We start from the raw sequence: 18,506 nt of genomic DNA, 5'->3' as shown, positions 1-18,506 counted from the left end.
TGTATTGTTGCCTGGTTCTTGTTTCATGTAATTGTTTTGTTTTTTTGTTTTGTACAAAGGAACTGTCAGTGAACTAAAATAAATCCAAGTGACTTCAGGTTATATCTTTTGCATGCTCCTGCCTTCCGCAACAAACTGCTTGCAGGCCTAGTTTCTGTTTTCTGCCCCTCCTGCTTCTTTGACCTGGAGTGAGGCCAGGTATTGGCTGGCCTGCTACTGGACTGAGGAGAGGAGAGCAGTGCTCTTGCCAAAGGGAGAGGAGTAGTGAGCTGAAGGTCACTGCAGCTACCTGGTGGCTGTGGATCAGCTTGCTGTGGCCCCTTCTGCTTCTTTGGCCTGGAGTGAGGCAAGGGGATCGAAGATGGGGAAGGAATGCCTTCTCTTCCCTTCTGTTGTGCTAGCGCTTGTTTGGCTTCCGATAACAAACTAAAATAAAGCAAAGGGGTAATCAAATGTCCCCACCCAATAGAATCCAGGCAGGATGCAACACCAAGAATGAGGGTCATGTCAAAGGGGGAGTTGTTGCAGACTCTGCGTCTGTATGCATTGGAGTTTAGAAGGATGAGGGGGGATCTTATTGAAACTTCCAGGATACAGCGAGGCCTGGATCGAGTGGACGTGGAGAGGATGTTTCCACTTGTAGGAAAAACTAGAAGCAGAGGACACCATCTCAGACTAAAGGGACGATCCTTTAAAACAGAGATGAGGAGGAATTTCTTCAGCCAGAGGGTGGTGAATCTGTGGATCTCTTTGCCGCAGAAGGCTGTGGAGGCCAAATCACTGAGTGTCTTTAAGACAGAGACAGATAGGTTCTTGATCAATAAGGGGATCAGGGGTTATGGGGAGAAGGCAGGAGAATGGGGATGAGAAAATATCAGCCATGATTGAATGGCGGAGCAGACTCGATGGGCCGAGTGGCCTAACCTGCACCTTATGGTCTTGTGTTGAATAAGGGACAGATATTTGCCAGGAAGACAGGGATAGTGTCACTGTGCCTTTGTCACTGCGCCTTTGAAATACTATCATGTGAATTTTTTCAGTCCAGCTGGGAAGGTACAGGGGGGTCCTAAGTTTGCATCGAAAGAAGGACGAGAGCTGCTTTGGTGAGATTTTGTTTTAATGTATTGATGGGATGTGGGCGTTGCTGGGTCAGCATTTATTGCCCATCCCATTGCTGTGGGTCTGGAGTCACATGTAGGCCAGACCGGGCAAGGGCGGCAGATTTCCTTCCCTAAAGGACATTAGTGACCCAGATGGGTTTTTACAACAACCGACATGGTCATCAGTAAACTTTTAATTCCAGATATTTTATTGAATTCAAATTCCACCATCTGCAGTGGTGGGATTTGAACTCGGGTCCGTAGAGCATTACTCTGGGCCTCTGGGTTACTAGCCCAGTGATAATACCATTACACCGTTGTTGATTTGAGCTCTGTTGATTGGCACTTCTGGATGGCTAGTCAAACAATAGGCAAAGGTAAAGTCACCATAGTCCCAGATGACCACAGGCTGCTTTCCCCTTTGAGGGGGGGAGCTGACTGGTGGTGATTTAACCTGAGGGTCACCACACCTCAGGCGAGGGGCAGGAGGTGGGGCTTCATGAATAACCTCAGCCTGTACGGGGAATTGAACCCGGGCTGCTGGCCTCGCCCTGCATCACCAACCAGCTGTCCAGCCCACTGAGCTAACCCGGCCCACAAGTCATGTAACGTGTACAAAATTACCATACCCTTTTTATTTGTGACCCATAATTTGTTCATTTAGTTTTACATAAAATCGGAAACTACCAAACCATAATCTGTAAATCAGTGCAATGTGAGTGTTTTCTATTCTGAGGCTTTCACTAATCCGCTCGACAGAGTCTTCCTCTCTATTTTTAACACCTTCACAGCTCATGTCAAGTATTTCCTTCCATTGAATTATCAGACAGGCTCCCTGTCTCTCCCCTATTGTGTTGCCCTATTATGTATTTTCTTTTCTTCCCTTTTCTTCCCATGTACTTAATGATCTGTTGAGCTGCTCGCAGAAAAATACTTTTCACTGTACCTCGGTACACGGGACAATAAACAAATCCAATCCAATCCAATCCCTCTGTCTCCCTCGTCTCTCACTGCTAGTTTGTACAGGGCTGGGGGAAAATCATGCATGTACACATCCTGCTCCCAAAGCAACTGCATTGGTTGGTGAGAGCAGGGTGTGGGGATGGTGTAGTTTTCAGTTTTCTTCACCCAGCAGTAAGCTGACATGGGGCGACCTTCACCACCGAGAGCCTGTGTTCCTTCTTTGAAAGGCACAGCCAGCCGCACGATTGCCTTTCATCAACAAGTCAATGTTCTGTTTTTCTTTCTCGTGTTCAGTATCGCAATTTACGAGATGAGGTTTTCACGTCTACCATTGGCTGTTCGTTCATCGTGATGATGTTTATTCTCAGTGTTCAGATCTTGTTCTCGGTGCCTGAGTGAGTATTAACTATCATCAATTGTTTCTGTGTACTCAGCGCGGACAAAGTCCTGCTCCAATGTAAGTCCAGTCAACGTGACTGTGGAAGAATCGTCTCTCTGGAACAGGATACCTCAATGGTTTCCAAGAAGGAAAAGACAAATTCTGGTCCAAAGTCCAGGCCAGTTAGCTCGGTGCAGCAAGTAATTAGGAAAGCTAATCAAATGTTATTGTTTATTGTGAGGAGAATTGAATCCAAAAGTGGGACAGTTGTGCTTCAGTTGTACAGGGCATTGATTGTGGCATTATCATAAATGTAAGAACTGCAAGAGTTAATGAAATGTATAACTCAAGCACTAGAGGGAGCTAGATGTACAAGTATATAAGACATTGATGCTGACCCTTATGGGAAGAGGTTGAAGAGAAGGTGAGAAATCAGAGCGTGAGAGCAGATCATAGTTAATAGGATAGAATAGAGAGGATAGAATTTACAGTGCGGAAGAAGGCCATTCGGCCCATCGGGTCTGCACCGGCCCTTGGAAAGAGCACCCTACCCAGGCCCACACCTCCATCCTATCCCCGTAACCCAGGAACCCCACTTACCCTTTGTGGACACTAAGGACAATGTACCTAACCTGCACATCTTTGGACTGTGGGAGGAAACCGGAGCACCCGGAGGAAACCCACGCAGACACGGGGAGGACGTGCAGACTCCGCACTGACAGTGACCCGAGCCGGGAATATAACCTGGGTCCCTGGAGCTGTGAAGCAACTGTGCTACCCACTATGCTACCGTGCTGCCCTAATGTTATAGTGCAGAGATTAGTAGTAGATGAGTGTAGATCATATGTTTATTATCAACTGTGTATTATTTAGGAGTACGTGTCAAATCCAAATTAGTAGTGTTGATAAATTTATAGCTTTGTTCACGTTCAAGCTATTTTTGTGGTCTTGGTGAACACAGCACCAACCATCCTGAATTTAGCAACACAAAGACCACCCCTCAAGTCTGCACCGCCCCTCGGAAAGATCACCCTACCGAGAGTAACCTGAGCCGTCTGGAGTGAGGCCCGGTGTTGGGCTCCTTATTGAAGGAAAGGTGGGAAAGTGTTGGAAAGAGTTCAGAGAAGGTTTACCAGACTCATTGCAGCAATGGACGGGTTGTCTTACGAGGAAAGGTTGGAGAGGGCGGGTTTGTGTCCACTGGAGGATCCTGAGGGGTATTGACAGGGTGGATGTGGAGAGGATCGAGAACTCGGGGGTCACTGTTTAAAAATAAGGGGGTCACACATTTAAAATGAGGAGACATTTTGTTCTCTCCGAGGGGGGTGAGTCTCTGGAACTCTCTTCCCCAGAGGGCAGTGGAAGCTGAGTCTGTGAATATTTGTAAGGCGGAGCGAGAGAGATTCTTGACGAACGAGGGGGTGAGAGGTTACCGGGGGTCGGCAGGATTATGGGGTTGACATTACAATCAGATCAGCCAGGGATGGCGGAACGGGCTCGATGAGCAAAGTGGGCTCCTCCTATTTAGGGATGGTGATAATAGATCCTGAGATTCGAACGAGAGGTCAGAGTCTCAGGTTAAGGACTAGCAAATTTAAAACCGACTTGAGGAGAAACTACTTCTCCCAAAGGGTTGTGAATCCGTGGAATTCGCTACCCCAGAGTGCGGTGCATGCTGGGACAGTGAGTAAATTTAAGGAGGAGTTAGACAGATTTTTAATTGGGACTGGGTTGAAGGGTTATGGAGAACGGGCAGGTCGGTGGAGTTGAAGCCAGGACTGGATCAGCCATGATCACATTGAGGGTGTGAGGCTCGGGAGGCTGCAGTGCCGAATCCCGCTCCTCGGTCATGTGTTCCAGGGAGGAGATGCTCTGGCTGATTTCGCAAACCAGCCCTTGGTCTGTAACATTGTGGGTCGCAGGTGAGGAACAGATCAGCCATGATTGAATGACGGAGCAGACTCGATGGGCCGAATGGCCAAATCAAGCTCAGATATCTTGCAAACTTATGACTTTATCATGGTCAGTGTCTGGGGGATGGGGTGGGGTGAGGGCGGGGCCATGGTCAGGGGTGGAATGGGTGTGGGGTGGGGCGTGGGCACGGTCAGTGTCAGTGGGACAGGGGCGGAGTGAGTATATATTCAGGATCAGCGGTGTGACGAGTGGGGTCCGGTGAAGGATAGGAGTGAGGCAGGGTGAGGGGCGTGGTGGGGGAGTGTCAGAGCCAGGGTTAGGGCAGGGATTGGAAGGGGGAAGTTTCGGTATTGGACAGGAGTGAGGGCAGGATCAGGAGTGGCATGAGGGTGGGGCAGGGACAGGGTTAGGCGTAGGATGGTGATGGGAGTGGGACAGGGTGGGGTGGTGATGGGAGTGGGACAGGGTGGGGTGGTGATGGGAGTGGGACAGGGTGGGATGGTGATGGGAGTGAGACAGGGTGGGGTGGTGGTGGGAGTGGGACAGGGTGGGGTGGGATGGTGGTGGGAGTGGGACAGGGTGGGGTGGGATGGTGATGGGAGTGGGACAGGGTGGGGTGGAGGTGGGAGTGGGACAGGGTGGGATGGTGGTGGGAGTGGGACAGGGTGGGGTGGTGATGGGAGTGGGACAGGGTGGGGTGGTGGTGGGAGTGGGACAGGGTGGGGTGGGATGGTGGTGGGAGTGGGACAGGGTGGGGTGGGATGGTGGTGGGAGTGGGACAGGGTGGCATGGTGATGGGAGTGGGACAGGGTGGGGTGGTGATGGGAGTCGGACAGGGTGGGGTGGTGGTGGGAGTGGGACAGGGTGGGGTGGTGATGGGAGTCGGACAGGGTGGGGTGGTGGTGGGAGTGGGACAGGGTGGGGTGGTGGTGGGAGTGGGACAGGGTGGGGTGGTGATGGGAGTGCAACAGGGTGGGGTGGTGGTGGGAGTGGGACAGGGTGGGGTGGGATGGTGGTGGGAGTGGGACAGGGTGGGGTGGGATGGTGGTGGGAGTGGGACAGGGTGGGATGGTGATGGGAGTGGGACAGGGTGGGGTGGTGGTGGGAGTGGGACAGGGTGGGGTGGTGGTGGGAGTGGGACAGGGTGGGATGGTGGTGGGAGTGGGACAGGGTGGGGTGGGATGGTGGTGGGAGTGGGACAGGGTGGGATGGTGATGGGAGTGGGACAGGGTGGGGTGGTGGTGGGAGTGGGACAGGGTGGGGTGGTGGTGGGAGTGGGACAGGGTGGGGTGGTGGTGGGAGTGGGACAGGGTGGGATGGTGGTGGGAGTGGGACAGGGTGGGGTGGGATGGTGGTGGGAGTGGGACAGGGTGGGGTGGGATGGTGGTGGGAGTGGGACAGGGTGGGATGGTGATGGGAGTGGGACAGGGTGGGGTGGTGGTGGGAGTGGGACAGGGTGGGGTGGTGGTGGGAGTGGGACAGGGTGGGGTGGTGGTGGGAGTGGGACAGGGTGGGATGGTGGTGGGAGTGGCACAGGGTGGGGTGGTGATGGGAGTGCAACAGGGTGGGGTGGTGGTGGGAGTGGGACAGGGTGGGGTGGGATGGTGGTGGGAGTGGGACAGGGTGGGATGGTGATGGGAGTCGGACAGGGTGGGGTGGGATGGTGGTGGGAGTGGGACAGGGTGGGATGGTGATGGGAGTGGGACAGGGTGGGGTGGTGGTGGGAGTGGGACAGGGTGGGGTGGTGGTGGGAGTGGGACAGGGTGGGATGGTGGTGGGAGTGGGACAGGGTGGGGTGGGGTGGTGGTGGGAGTGGGACAGGGTGGGGTGGGGTGGTGGTGGGAGTGGGACAGGGTGGGGTGGGGTGGTGGTGGGAGTGGGACAGGTTGGGGTGGGGTGGTGGTGGGAGTGGGACAGGGTGGGGTGGGGTGGTGGTGGGAGTGGGACAGGGTGGGGTGGAGTGGGACAGGGTGGGGTGGGGTGGTGGTGGGAGTGGGACAGGATGGGGTGGTGATGGGAGTGGGACAGGGTGGGGTGGGATGGTGGTGGGAGTGGGACAGGGTGGGGTGGTGGTGGGAGTGGGACAGGGTGGGGTGGGATGGTGATGGGAGTGGGACAGGGTGGGGTGGTGATGGGAGTGGGACAGGGTGGGGTGGTGGTGGGAGTGGGACAGGGTGGGGTGGTGGTGGGAGTGGGACAGGGTGGGGTGGGATGGTGATGGGAGTGGGACAGGGTGGGGTGGTGATGGGAGTGGGACAGGGTGGGATGGTGGTGGGAGTGGGACAGGGTGGGGTGGGGTGGGAGTGGGACAGGGTGGGATGGGATGGGAGTGGGACAGGGTGGGATGGTGGTGGGAGTGGGACAGGGTGGGATGGTGATGGGAGTGCGACAGGGTGGGGTGGGATGGGAGTGGGACAGGGTGGGGTGGGATGGGAGTGGGACAGGGTGGGGTGGTGATGGGAGTGTGACAGGGTGGGGTGGGATGGTGATGGGAGTGGGACAGGGTGGGGTGGGATGGGATGGTGGTGGGAGTGGGACAGGGTGGGGTGGGATGGTGATGGGAGTGGGACAGGGTGGGGTGGGATGGTGATGGGAGTGGGACAGGGTGGGGTGGGATGGTGATGGGAGTGGGACAGGGTGGGGTGGGGTGGTGGTGGGAGTGGGACAGGGTGGGGTGGTGATGGGAGTGGGACAGGGTGGGGTGGGATGGTGGTGGGAGTGGGACAGGGTGGGGTGGTGGTGGGAGTGGGACAGGGTGGGGTGGGATGGTGATGGGAGTGGGACAGGGTGGGGTGGTGATGGGAGTGGGGCAGGGTGGGGTGGGATGGTGATGGGAGTGGGACAGGGTGGGGTGGGATGGTGATGGGAGTGGGACAGGGTGGGGTGGGATGGTGATGGGAGTGGGACAGGGTGGGGTGGGGTGGTGATGGGAGTGGGGCAGGGTGGGGTGGGATGGTGATGGGAGTGGGACAGGGTGGGGTGGGATGGTGATGGGAGTGGGACAGGGTGGGGTGGGGTGGTGGTGGGAGTGGGACAGGGTGGGGTGGGATGTTGGTGGGAGTGGGACAGGGTGGGATGGTGATGGGAGTGGGACAGGGTGGGGTGGGATGGTGGTGGGAGTGGGACAGGGTGGGGTGGTGGTGGGAGTGGGACAGGGTGGGGTGGGGTGGGGGTGGGCGTGGGACAGGGTGGGATGGTGATGGGAGTGGGACAGGGTGGGTTGGGATGTTGGTGGGAGTGGGACAGGGTGGGATTGTGATGGGAGTGGGACAGGGTGGGGTGGGATGTTTGTGGGAGTGGGACAGGGTGGGATGGTGATGGGAGTGGGACAGGGTGGGGTGGGATGTTGGTGGGAGTGGGACAGGGTGTGATGGTGGTGGGAGTGGGACAGGGTGGGATGTTGGTGGGAGTGGGACAGGGTGGGATGGTGATGGGAGTGGGACAGGGTGGGGTGGGGGTGGGCGTGGGACAGGGTGGGGTGGTGGTGGGAGTGGGACAGGGTGGGGTGGGATGGTGATGGGAGTGGGACAGGGTGGCGTGGTGATGGGAGTGGGGCAGGGTGGGTTGGTGATGGGAGTGGGACAGGGTGGGGTGGTGATGGGAGTGGGACAGGGTGGGGTGGTGATGGGAGTGGGACAGGGTGGGGTGGGGTGGTGATGGGAGTGGGACAGGGTGGGGTGGTGATGGGAGTGGGACAGGGTGGGGTGGTGGTGGGAGTGGGACAGGGTGGGGTGGGATGGTGATGGGAGTCGGACAGGGTGGGGTGGTGGTGGGAGTGGGACAGGGTGGGGTGGGATGGTGATGGGAGTCGGACAGGGTGGGATGGTTGTGGGAGTGGGACAGGGTGGGGTGGGATGGTGATGGGAGTGGGACAGGGTGGGGTGGTGGTGGGAGTGGGACAGGGTGGGATGGTGGTGGGAGTGGGACAGGGTGGGGTGGTGGTGGGAGTGGGACAGGGTGGGGTGGGATGGTGGTGGGAGTGGGACAGGGTGGGGTGGGATGGTGGTGGGAGTGGGACAGGGTGGGATGGTGATGGGAGTGGGACAGGGTGGGGTGGTGGTGGGAGTGGGACAGGGTGGGGTGGTGGTGGGAGTGGGACAGGGTGGGGTGGTGGTGGGAGTGGGACAGGGTGGGATGGTGGTGGGAGTGGGACAGGGTGGGGTGGTGATGGGAGTGCAACAGCGTGGGGTGGTGGTGGGAGTGGGACAGGGTGGGGTGGGATGGTGGTGGGAGTGGGACAGGGTGGGATGGTGATGGGAGTCGGACAGGGTGGGGTGGGATGGTGGTGGGAGTGGGACAGGGTGGGATGGTGATGGGAGTGGGACAGGGTGGGGTGGTGGTGGGAGTGGGACAGGGTGGGGTGGTGGTGGGAGTGGGACAGGGTGGGGTGGGGTGGTGGTGGGAGTGGGACAGGGTGGGGTGGGGTGGTGGTGGGAGTGGGACAGGGTGGGGTGGGGTGGTGGTGGGAGTGGGACAGGGTGGGGTGGGGTGGTGGTGGGAGTGGGACAGGGTGGGGTGGGGTGGTGATGGGAGTGGGACAGGGTGGGGTGGGGTGGTGGTGGGAGTGGGACAGGATGGGGTGGTGATGGGAGTGGGACAGGGTGGGGTGGGATGGTGGTGGGAGTGGGACAGGGTGGGGTGGTGGTGGGAGTGGGACAGGGTGGGGTGGGATGGTGATGGGAGTGGGACAGGGTGGGGTGGTGATGGGAGTGGGACAGGGTGGGGTGGTGGTGGGAGTGGGGCAGGGTGGGGTGGTGGTGGGAGTGGGACAGGGTGGGGTGGGATGGTGATGGGAGTGGGACAGGGTGGGGTGGTGATGGGAGTGGGACAGGGTGGGATGGTGGTGGGAGTGGGACAGGGTGGGGTGGGGTGGGAGTGGGACAGGGTGGGATGGGATGGGAGTGGGACAGGGTGGGATGGTGGTGGGAGTGGGACAGGGTGGGATGGTGGTGGGAGTGGGACAGGGTGGGATGGTGATGGGAGTGCGACAGGGTGGGGTGGGATGGGAGTGGGACAGGGTGGGGTGGGATGGGAGTGGGACAGGGTGGGGTGGTGATGGGAGTGTGACAGGGTGGGGTGGGATGGTGATGGGAGTGGGACAGGGTGGGGTGGGATGGGATGGTGGTGGGAGTGGGACAGGGTGGGGTGGGATGGTGATGGGAGTGGGACAGGGTGGGGTGGGATGGTGATGGGAGTGGGACAGGGTGGGGTGGGATGGTGATGGGAGTGGGACAGGGTGGGGTGGGGTGGTGGTGGGAGTGGGACAGGGTGGGGTGGTGATGGGAGTGGGACAGGGTGGGGTGGGATGGTGGTGGGAGTGGGACAGGGTGGGGTGGTGGTGGGAGTGGGACAGGGTGGGGTGGGATGGTGATGGGAGTGGGACAGGGTGGGGTGGTGATGGGAGTGGGGCAGGGTGGGGTGGGATGGTGATGGGAGTGGGACAGGGTGGGGTGGGATGGTGATGGGAGTGGGACAGGGTGGGGTGGGATGGTGATGGGAGTGGGACAGGGTGGGGTGGGGTGGTGATGGGAGTGGGGCAGGGTGGGGTGGGATGGTGATGGGAGTGGGACAGGGTGGGGTGGGATGGTGATGGGAGTGGGACAGGGTGGGGTGGGGTGGTGGTGGGAGTGGGACAGGGTGGGGTGGGATGTTGGTGGGAGTGGGACAGGGTGGGATGGTGATGGGAGTGGGACAGGGTGGGGTGGGATGGTGGTGGGAGTGGGACAGGGTGGGGTGGGGGTGGGCGTGGGACAGGGTGGGATGGTGATGGGAGTGGGACAGGGTGGGTTGGGATCTTGGTGGGAGTGGGACAGGGTGGGATGGTGATGGGAGTGGGACAGGGTGGGGTGGGATGTTGGTGGGAGTGGGACAGGGTGGGATGGTGATGGGAGTGGGACAGGGTGGGGTGGGATGTTGGTGGGAGTGGGACAGGGTGGGATGGTGATGGGAGTGGGACAGGGTGGGGTGGGGTGGGGGTGGGCGTGGGACAGGGTGGGGTGGTGGTGGGAGTGGGACAGGGTGGGGTGGGATGGTGATGGGAGTGGGACAGGGTGGGGTGGTGATGGGAGTGGGGCAGGGTGGGGTGGTGATGGGAGTGGGACAGGGTGGGGTGGTGATGGGAGTGGGACAGGGTGGGGTGGTGATGGGAGTGGGACAGGGTGGGGTGGGGTGGTGATGGGAGTGGGACAGGGTGGGGTGGTGATGGGAGTGGGACAGGGTGGGGTGGTGGTGGGAGTGGGACAGGGTGGGGTGGGATGGTGATGGGAGTCGGACAGGGTGGGATGGTGGTGGGAGTGGGACAGGGTGGGGTGGGATGGTGATGGGAGTCGGACAGGGTGGGGTGGTGGTGGGAGTGGGACAGGGTGGGGTGGGATGGTGATGGGAGTCGGACAGGGTGGGATGGTGGTGGGAGTGGGACAGGGTGGGGTGGGATGGTGATGGGAGTGGGACAGGGTGGGGTGGTGGTGGGAGTGGGACAGGGTGGGGTGGTGGTGGGAGTGGGACAGGGTGGGATGGTGATGGGAGTGGGACAGGGTGGGATGGTGATGGGAGTGCGACAGGGTGGAGGGCCGAGGGGAGGGTCAGGGTAAGGATGGGGTGGGGATGGGAATAGGGCCAGGGGCTGGGTTGGGATAGGAGCAGGGTTCAGGGTCGGGGCGGACGGGGCGGGGATGGGAATGGGATGAAAATGGGCTGGCGATAGGTAAGGGGTGGGATGGGCACAGGGATGGGAATGGGATTGGGGACAGTGATGGGAATGGGATGGTCACAGGGATGGGAATGGGATTGGGGACAGTGATGGGGGTGGGAAGGGGACAGTGATGGAAATGGGATGGGGATAGTGATGGGAGAGGGATGGGAGTGGGATGGGGAAAGGGCTGGGAATGGGATGGGGACAGGGATGGTAGTGGGATGGGGACAGGGATGGGAATGGGATGGGGACAGGGCTGGGAAAGGGATGGGGACAGGGATGGGAATGGGATGGGGACAGTGATGGGAATGGGATGGGGACAGGGCTGGGAAAGGGATGGGGACAGGGATGGGAATGGGATGGGGACAGTGATGGGAATGGGATGGGGACAGGGCTGGGAAAGGGATGGGGACAGTGATGGGAGTGGGATGGGGACAGTGATGGGAGTGGGATGGGGACAGTGAGGGGAGTGGGATGGGGACAGGGATCGGAGTGGGATGGGGACAGGGCTGGGAATGGGATGGGGAAAGTGATGGGAATGGGATGGGGACAGTGATGGGAGTGGGATGGGGACAGTGATGGGAATGGGATGGGGACAGGGATGGGAGTGGGATGGGAATGGGATGGGGACGGTGATGGGAGTGGGATCAGGACAGTGAGGGGAGTGGGATGGGGACAGGGATCGGAGTGGGATGGGGACAGGGCTGGGAATGGGATGGGGAAAGTGATGGGAATGGGATGGAGACAGGGATGGGAGTGGGATGGGGACAGGAATGGGAGTGGGATGGGGACAGGAATGGGAGTGGGATAGGGACAGTGATGGGAATTGGATGGGGAGAGGGATGGGAGTGGGATGGGGTCAGTGATGGGAGTGGGAAGGGGACAGGGATGGGAGTGGGATGGGGTCAGTGATGGGAATGGGATGGGGACAGTGATGGGAGTGGGGTGGGGACAGTGATGAGAATGGGATGGGGACAGGGATGGGAGTGGGATGGGGACAGGGATGGGAATTGGATGGGGACAGGAATGGGAGTGGGATGGGAATGGGATGGGGATAGAGATGGAAGTGGGATGGGGACAGGGATGGGAGTGGGATGGGGACAGTGATGGGAGTGGGATGGGGACAGGGATGGGAATGGGATGGGGACAGTGATGGGAATGGGATGGTGACAGGGATGGGAGTGGGATGGGAATGGGATGGGGATAGAGATGGAAGTGGGATGGGGACAGGGATGGGAGTGGGATGGGGACAGGGATGGGAGTGGGATGGGAACAGGGATGGGAATGGGATGGGGACAGTGATGGGAATGGGATGGTGACAGGGATGGGAGTGGGATGGGAATGGGATTGGGATAGAGATGGAAGTGGGATGGGGACAGGGATGGGAGTGGGATGGGGACAGTGATGGGAGTGGGGTGGGAACAGGGATGGGAATGGGATGGGGACAGGGCTGGGAATGGGAGGGGACAGTGATGGGAGTGGGATGGGAATGGGATGGGGATAGAGATGGAAGTGGGATGGGGACAGGGATGGGAATGGGATGGGGACAGTGATGGGAATGGGATGGTGACAGGGATGGGAGTGGGATGGGAATGGGATGGGGATAGAGATGGAAGTGGGATGGGGACAGGGATGGGAGTGGGATGGGGACAGTGATGGGAGTGGGGTGGGAACAGGGATGGGAATGGGATGGGGACAGGGCTGGGAATGGGAGGGGACAGTGATGGGAGTGGGATGGGAATGGGATGGGGATAGAGATGGAAGTGGGATGGGGACAGGGATGGGAGTGGGATGGGGACAGGGATGGGAGTGGGATGGGAATGGGATGAGGATAGAGATGGAAGTGGGATGGGGACAGGGATGGGAGTGGGATGGGGACACTGATGGGAGTGGGATGGGGACAGGGATGGGAGTGGGATGGGGACACTGATGGGAATGGGATGGGGACAGGGATGGGACTGGGATGGGGACAGGGATGCGAGTGGGATGGGGACAGTGATGGGAGTGGGATGGGGACAGGAATGGGAATGGGATGGGGACAGTGATGGGAGTGGGATGGGGACAGTGATGGAAATGGGATGGGGACAGTGATGGGAGTGGGATGGGGACAGGAATGGGAATGGGATGGGGACAGTGATGGGAGTGGGATGGGGACAGTGATGGAAATGGGATGGGGACAGTGATGGGAGTGGGATGGGGACAGGAATGGGAATGGGATGGGGACAGTGATGAGAGTGGGATGGGGACAGGAATGGGAATGGGATGGGGACAGTGATGGAAATGGGATGGGGACAGGGATGGGAGTGGGATGGGGACAGGAATGGGAGTGGGATGGGGACAGGGATGGGAGTGGGATGGGGACAGTGATGGGAATGGGATGGGGTCAGTGATGGGAGTGGGATGGGGACAGGGATGGGAATGGGATGGGGACAGTGATGGGACTGGGATGGCGACAGGGATGGGAGTGGGATGGGGACAGTAATGGGAGTGGGATGGGGACAGGAATGGGAATGGAATGGGGACAGTGATGGGAGTGGGATGGGGATAGTGAGGGGCGTGAGATGGGGACAGGGATGGGAGTGGGATGGGGACAGGACTGGGAGTAGGATGGGGACAGGAATGGGAGTGGGATGGGGACAGTGATGGGAATTGGATGGGGAGAGGGATGGGAATGGGATGGGGACAGGGATGGGAGTGGGATGGGGACAGGGATTGGAGTGGGATGGGAATTCGATGGGGACAGTGATGAGAGTGGGATGGGGGCAGGGATGGGAATGGGATGGGGACAGTGATGGGAATGTGATGGGGACAGTGATGGGAGTCGGATGGGCACAGTGATGAGAATGGGATGGGGACAGGGATGGGAGTGGGATGGGACAGGGATGGGAATTCGATGGGGACAGTGATGAGAGTGGGATGGCAACAGGGATGGGAGTGGGATGGGGACAAGGATGGAAGTGGGATGGGAACAGGGATGGGAATGGGATGGGGACAGTGATGGGAATGGGATGGCGACAGGGATGGGAGTGGGATGGGAATGGGATGGGGATAGAGATGGAAGTGAGATGGGGACAGGGATGGGAGTCGGATGGGGACAGTGATGGGAGTGGGATGGGGACAGGGATGGGAGTGGGATGGGGACAGTGATGGGAGTGGGATGGGAACAGGGATGGGAATGGGATGGGGACAGGGCTGGGAATGGGATGGGGACAGTGATGGGAATGGGATGGGGACAGTGATGGGAGTGGGATGGGAATGGGATGGGGATAGAGATGGAAGTGGGATGGGGACAGGGATGGGAGTGGGATGGGGACACTGATGGGAGTGGGATGGGGACACGGATAGGAGTGGGATGGGGACAGGGATGGGACTGGGATGGGGACAGGGATGCGAGTGGGATGGGGACAGTGATGGGAGTGGGATGGGGACAGGAATGGGAATGGGATGGGGACAGTGATGGGAGTGGGATGGGGACAGGAATGGGAATGGAATGGGGACAGTGATGGGAGTGGGATGGGGACAGGGATGGGAGTGGGATGGGGACAGGACTGGGAGTGGGATGGGGACAGGAATGGGAGTGGGATGGGGACAGTGATGGGAATTGGATGGGGAGAGGGATGGGAATGGGATGGGGACAGGGATGGGAGTGGGATGGGGACAGGGATGGGAGTGGGATGGGGACAGGGATGGGAATGTGATGGGGACAGTGATGGGAGTCGGATGGGACAGGGATGGGAATTCGATGGGGACAGTGATGAGAGTGGGATGGGGGCAGGGATGGGAATGGGATGGGGACAGTGATGGGAATGTGATGGGGACAGTGATGGGAGTCGGATGGGCACAGTGATGAGAATGGGATGGGGACAGGGATGGGAGTGGGATGGGACAGGGATGGGAATTCGATGGGGACAGTGATGAGAGTGGGATGGGGGCAGGGATGGGAATGGGATGGGGACAGTGATGGGAATGTGATGGGGACAGTGATGGGAGTCGGATGGGCACAGTGATGAGAATGGGATGGGGACAGGGATGGGAGTGGGATGGGACAGGGATGGGAATTCGATGGGGACAGTGATGAGAGTGGGATTGGGGCAGGGATGGGAATGGGATGGGACTGGGATGGCAACAGGGATGGGAGTGGGATGGGGACAAGGATGGAAGTGGGATGGGAACAGGGATGGGAATGGGATGGGGACAGTGATGGGAATGGGATGGCGACAGAGATGGGAGTGGGAAGGGGACAGTGATGGGAGTGGGATGGGAACAGGGATGGGAATGGGATGGGGACAGGGCTGGGAATGGGATGGGGACAGTGATGGGAATGGGATGGGAATGGTATGGGGATAGAGATGGAAGTGGGATGGGGACAGGGTTGGGAGTGGGATGGGAACAGTGATGGGAGTGGGATGGGGACAGGGATGGGAGTGGGATGGGGACATGGATGGGAATGGGATGGGGACAGTGTTGGGAGTGGGATGGGGACAGTGTTGGGAGTGGGATGGGGATAGAGATGGAAGTGGAATGGGGACAGGGATGGTAGTTGGATGGGGACAGGGATGGGAGTGGGATGGGGACAGTGATGGGAGTGGGATGGGGACAGGGATGGGAGTGGGATGGGGACAGGGATGGGAGTGGGATGGGGACAGGGATAGGAGTGGGATGGGGACAGGGATGGGACTGGGATGGGGACAGAGATGCAAGTGGGATGGGGACAGTGATGGGAGTGGGATGGGGACAGGAATGGGAATGGGATGGAGGATGGGGACAGTGATGGGAGTGGGATGGGGATAGTGAGGGGAGTGAGATGGGGACAGGGATGGGAGTGGGATGGGGACAGGAATGGGAGTGGGATGGAGACAGGAATGGGAGTGGGATGGGGACAGTGATGGGAATTGGATGGGGAGAGGGATGGGAATGGGATGGGGACAGGGATGGGAGTGGGATGGGGACAGGGATGGGAGTGGGATGGGGACAGTGATGAGAATGGGATGGGGACAGGGATGGGAGTGGGATGAGACAGGGATGGGAGTGGGAAGGGACAGTGATGGGAGTGGGATGGGAACAGGGATGGGAATGGGATGGGGACAGGGCTGGGAATGGGATGGGGACAGTGATGGGAATGGGATGGGGACAGTGTTGGGAGTGGGATGGGAATGGGATGGGGATAGAGATGGAAGTGGGATGGGGACAGGGATGGGAGTGGGATGGGGACAGTGATGGGAGTGGGATGGGGACAGGGGTGGGAGTGGGATGGGGATAGGGATGGGAGTGGGATGGGGACAGGGATAGGAGTGGGATGGGACTGGGATGGGGACAGGGATGCGAGTGGGATGGGGACAGTGATGGGAGTGGGATGGGGACAGGAATGGGAATGGGATGGGGACAGGAATGGATGTGGGATGGGGACAGTGATGGGAGTGGGATAGTGAGGGGAGTGAGATGGGGACAGTGATGGGAGTGGGATGGGGACAGGAATGCGAATGGGATGGGGACAGGAATGGGAGTGGGATGGGGACAGTGATGGGAATTGGATGGGGAGAGGGATGGGAATGGGATGGGGACAGCAATGGGAGTGGGGTGGGGACAGGAATGGGAGTGGGATGGGGACAGGGATGGGAGTGGGATGGGGACAGGGATGGGAGTGGGATGGGGACAGTGATGGGAGTGGGATGGGGACAGGTTTGGGAGTGGGATGGGGACAAGGATGGAAGTGGGATGGGGACAGGGATGGGACTGGGATGGGGACAGGGATGCGAGTGGGATGGGGACAGTGATGGGAGTGGGATGGGGACAGGAATGGGAATGGGATGGGGACAGGAATGGATGTGGGATGGGGACAGTGATGGGAGTGGGATGGGGATAGTGAGGGGAGTGAGATGGGGACAGTGATGGGAGTGGGATGGGGACAGTGATGGGAATTGGATGGGGAGAGGGATGGGAATGGGATGGGGACAGGGATGGGAGTGGGGTGGGGACAGGAATGGGAGTGGGATGGGGACAGGGATGGGAGAGGGATGGGGACAGGGATGGGAGTGGGATGGGGACAGTGATGGGAGTGGGATGGGGACAGGTTTGGGAGTGGGATGGGGACAAGGATGGAAGTGGGATGGGGACAGGGATGGGAGTGGGATGGGAACAGGGATGGGAGTGGGATGGGGACAGTGGTGGGAGTGAGATGGGGACAGGGATGGGAATGGAATTGGGACAGTGATGGGAGTGGGATGGGGACAGGTTTGGGAGTGGGATGGGGACAAGGATGGAAGTGGGATGGGGACAGGAATGGGAGTGGGATGGGGACAGGAATGGGAGTGAGATGGGGACAGTGACGGGAATTGGATGGGTCGAGGGACGGGAATGGGATGGGGACAGGGATGGGAGTGGGATGGGGACAGGGATGGGAGTGGGATGGGGACAGGGATGGGAGTGGGATGGGAACAGGGATGGGAATGGAATGGGGACAGTGATGGGAATGGGATGGGGACAGTGATGGGAGTGGGATGGGGACAGGGATAGGAGTGGGATGGGGACAGGGATGGGACTGGGATGGGGACAGGGATGCGAGTGGGATGGGGACAGTGATGGGAGTGGGATGGGGACAGGAATGGGAATGGAAGGGGACAGGGATAGTAGTGGGATGGGACTGGGATGGGGACAGGGATGCGAGTGGGATGGGGACAGTGATGGGAGTGGGATGGGGACAGGAATGGGAATGGGATGGGGACAGGAATGGGAGTGGGATGGGGACAGTGATGGGAGTGGGATAGTGAGGGGAGTGAGATGGGGACAGTGATGGGAGTGGGATGGGGACAGGAATGCGAATGGGATGGGGACAGGAATGGGAGTGGGATGGGGACACTGATGGGAATTGGATGGGGAGAGGGATGGGAATGGGATGGGGACAGCAATGGGAGTGGGGTGGGGACAGGAATGGGAGTGGGATGGGGACAGGGATGGGAGTGGGATGGAGACAGTGATGGGAGAGGGATGGGAACAGTGATGCGAGTGGGATGGGGACAGGTTTGGGAGTGGGATGGGGACAAGGATGGAAGTGGGATGGGGACAGGGATGGGAGTGGGATGGGGACAGTGATGGGAGTGGGATAGTGAGGGGAGTGAGATGGGGACAGTGACGGGAATTGGATGGGTCGAGGGATGGGAATGGGATGGGGACAGGAATGGATGTGGGATGGGGACAGTGATGGGAGTGGGATAGTGAGGGGAGTGAGATGGGGACAGTGATGGGAGTGGGATGGGGACAGGAATGCGAATGGGATGGGGACAGGAATGGGAGTGGGATGGGGACAGTGATGGGAGTGGGATGGGGACAGGAATGGGAATGGGATGGGGACAGGAATGGATGTGGGATGGGGACAGTGATGGGAGTGGGATAGTGAGGGGAGTGAGATGGGGACAGTGATGGGAGTGGGATGGGGACAGGAATGCGAATGGGATGGGGACAG

At 59.5% G+C, this 18,506-nt stretch overlaps 1 protein-coding gene across 1 annotated transcript in view; it reads left to right on the top strand.

The window, feature by feature from the left end:
* Positions 1-18,506, top strand: part of LOC140428672 (adenylate cyclase type 8-like) — a 377,241-nt gene that overhangs the window by 250,220 nt on the left and 108,515 nt on the right. Inside the window, exon 9 of the mRNA XM_072515387.1 lies at positions 2,358-2,458. Coding sequence (XP_072371488.1) covers positions 2,358-2,458 — 101 coding nt within the window. The remainder of the gene's footprint in view (positions 1-2,357; positions 2,459-18,506) is intronic.

This window comes from Scyliorhinus torazame, chromosome 1, assembly GCF_047496885.1.
Source record: "Scyliorhinus torazame isolate Kashiwa2021f chromosome 1, sScyTor2.1, whole genome shotgun sequence".
NCBI lineage: Eukaryota > Metazoa > Chordata > Chondrichthyes > Carcharhiniformes > Scyliorhinidae > Scyliorhinus > Scyliorhinus torazame.
Note: the sequence above shows the minus strand (reverse complement) of the source record. Positions and strands in the feature narration are given on the sequence as shown.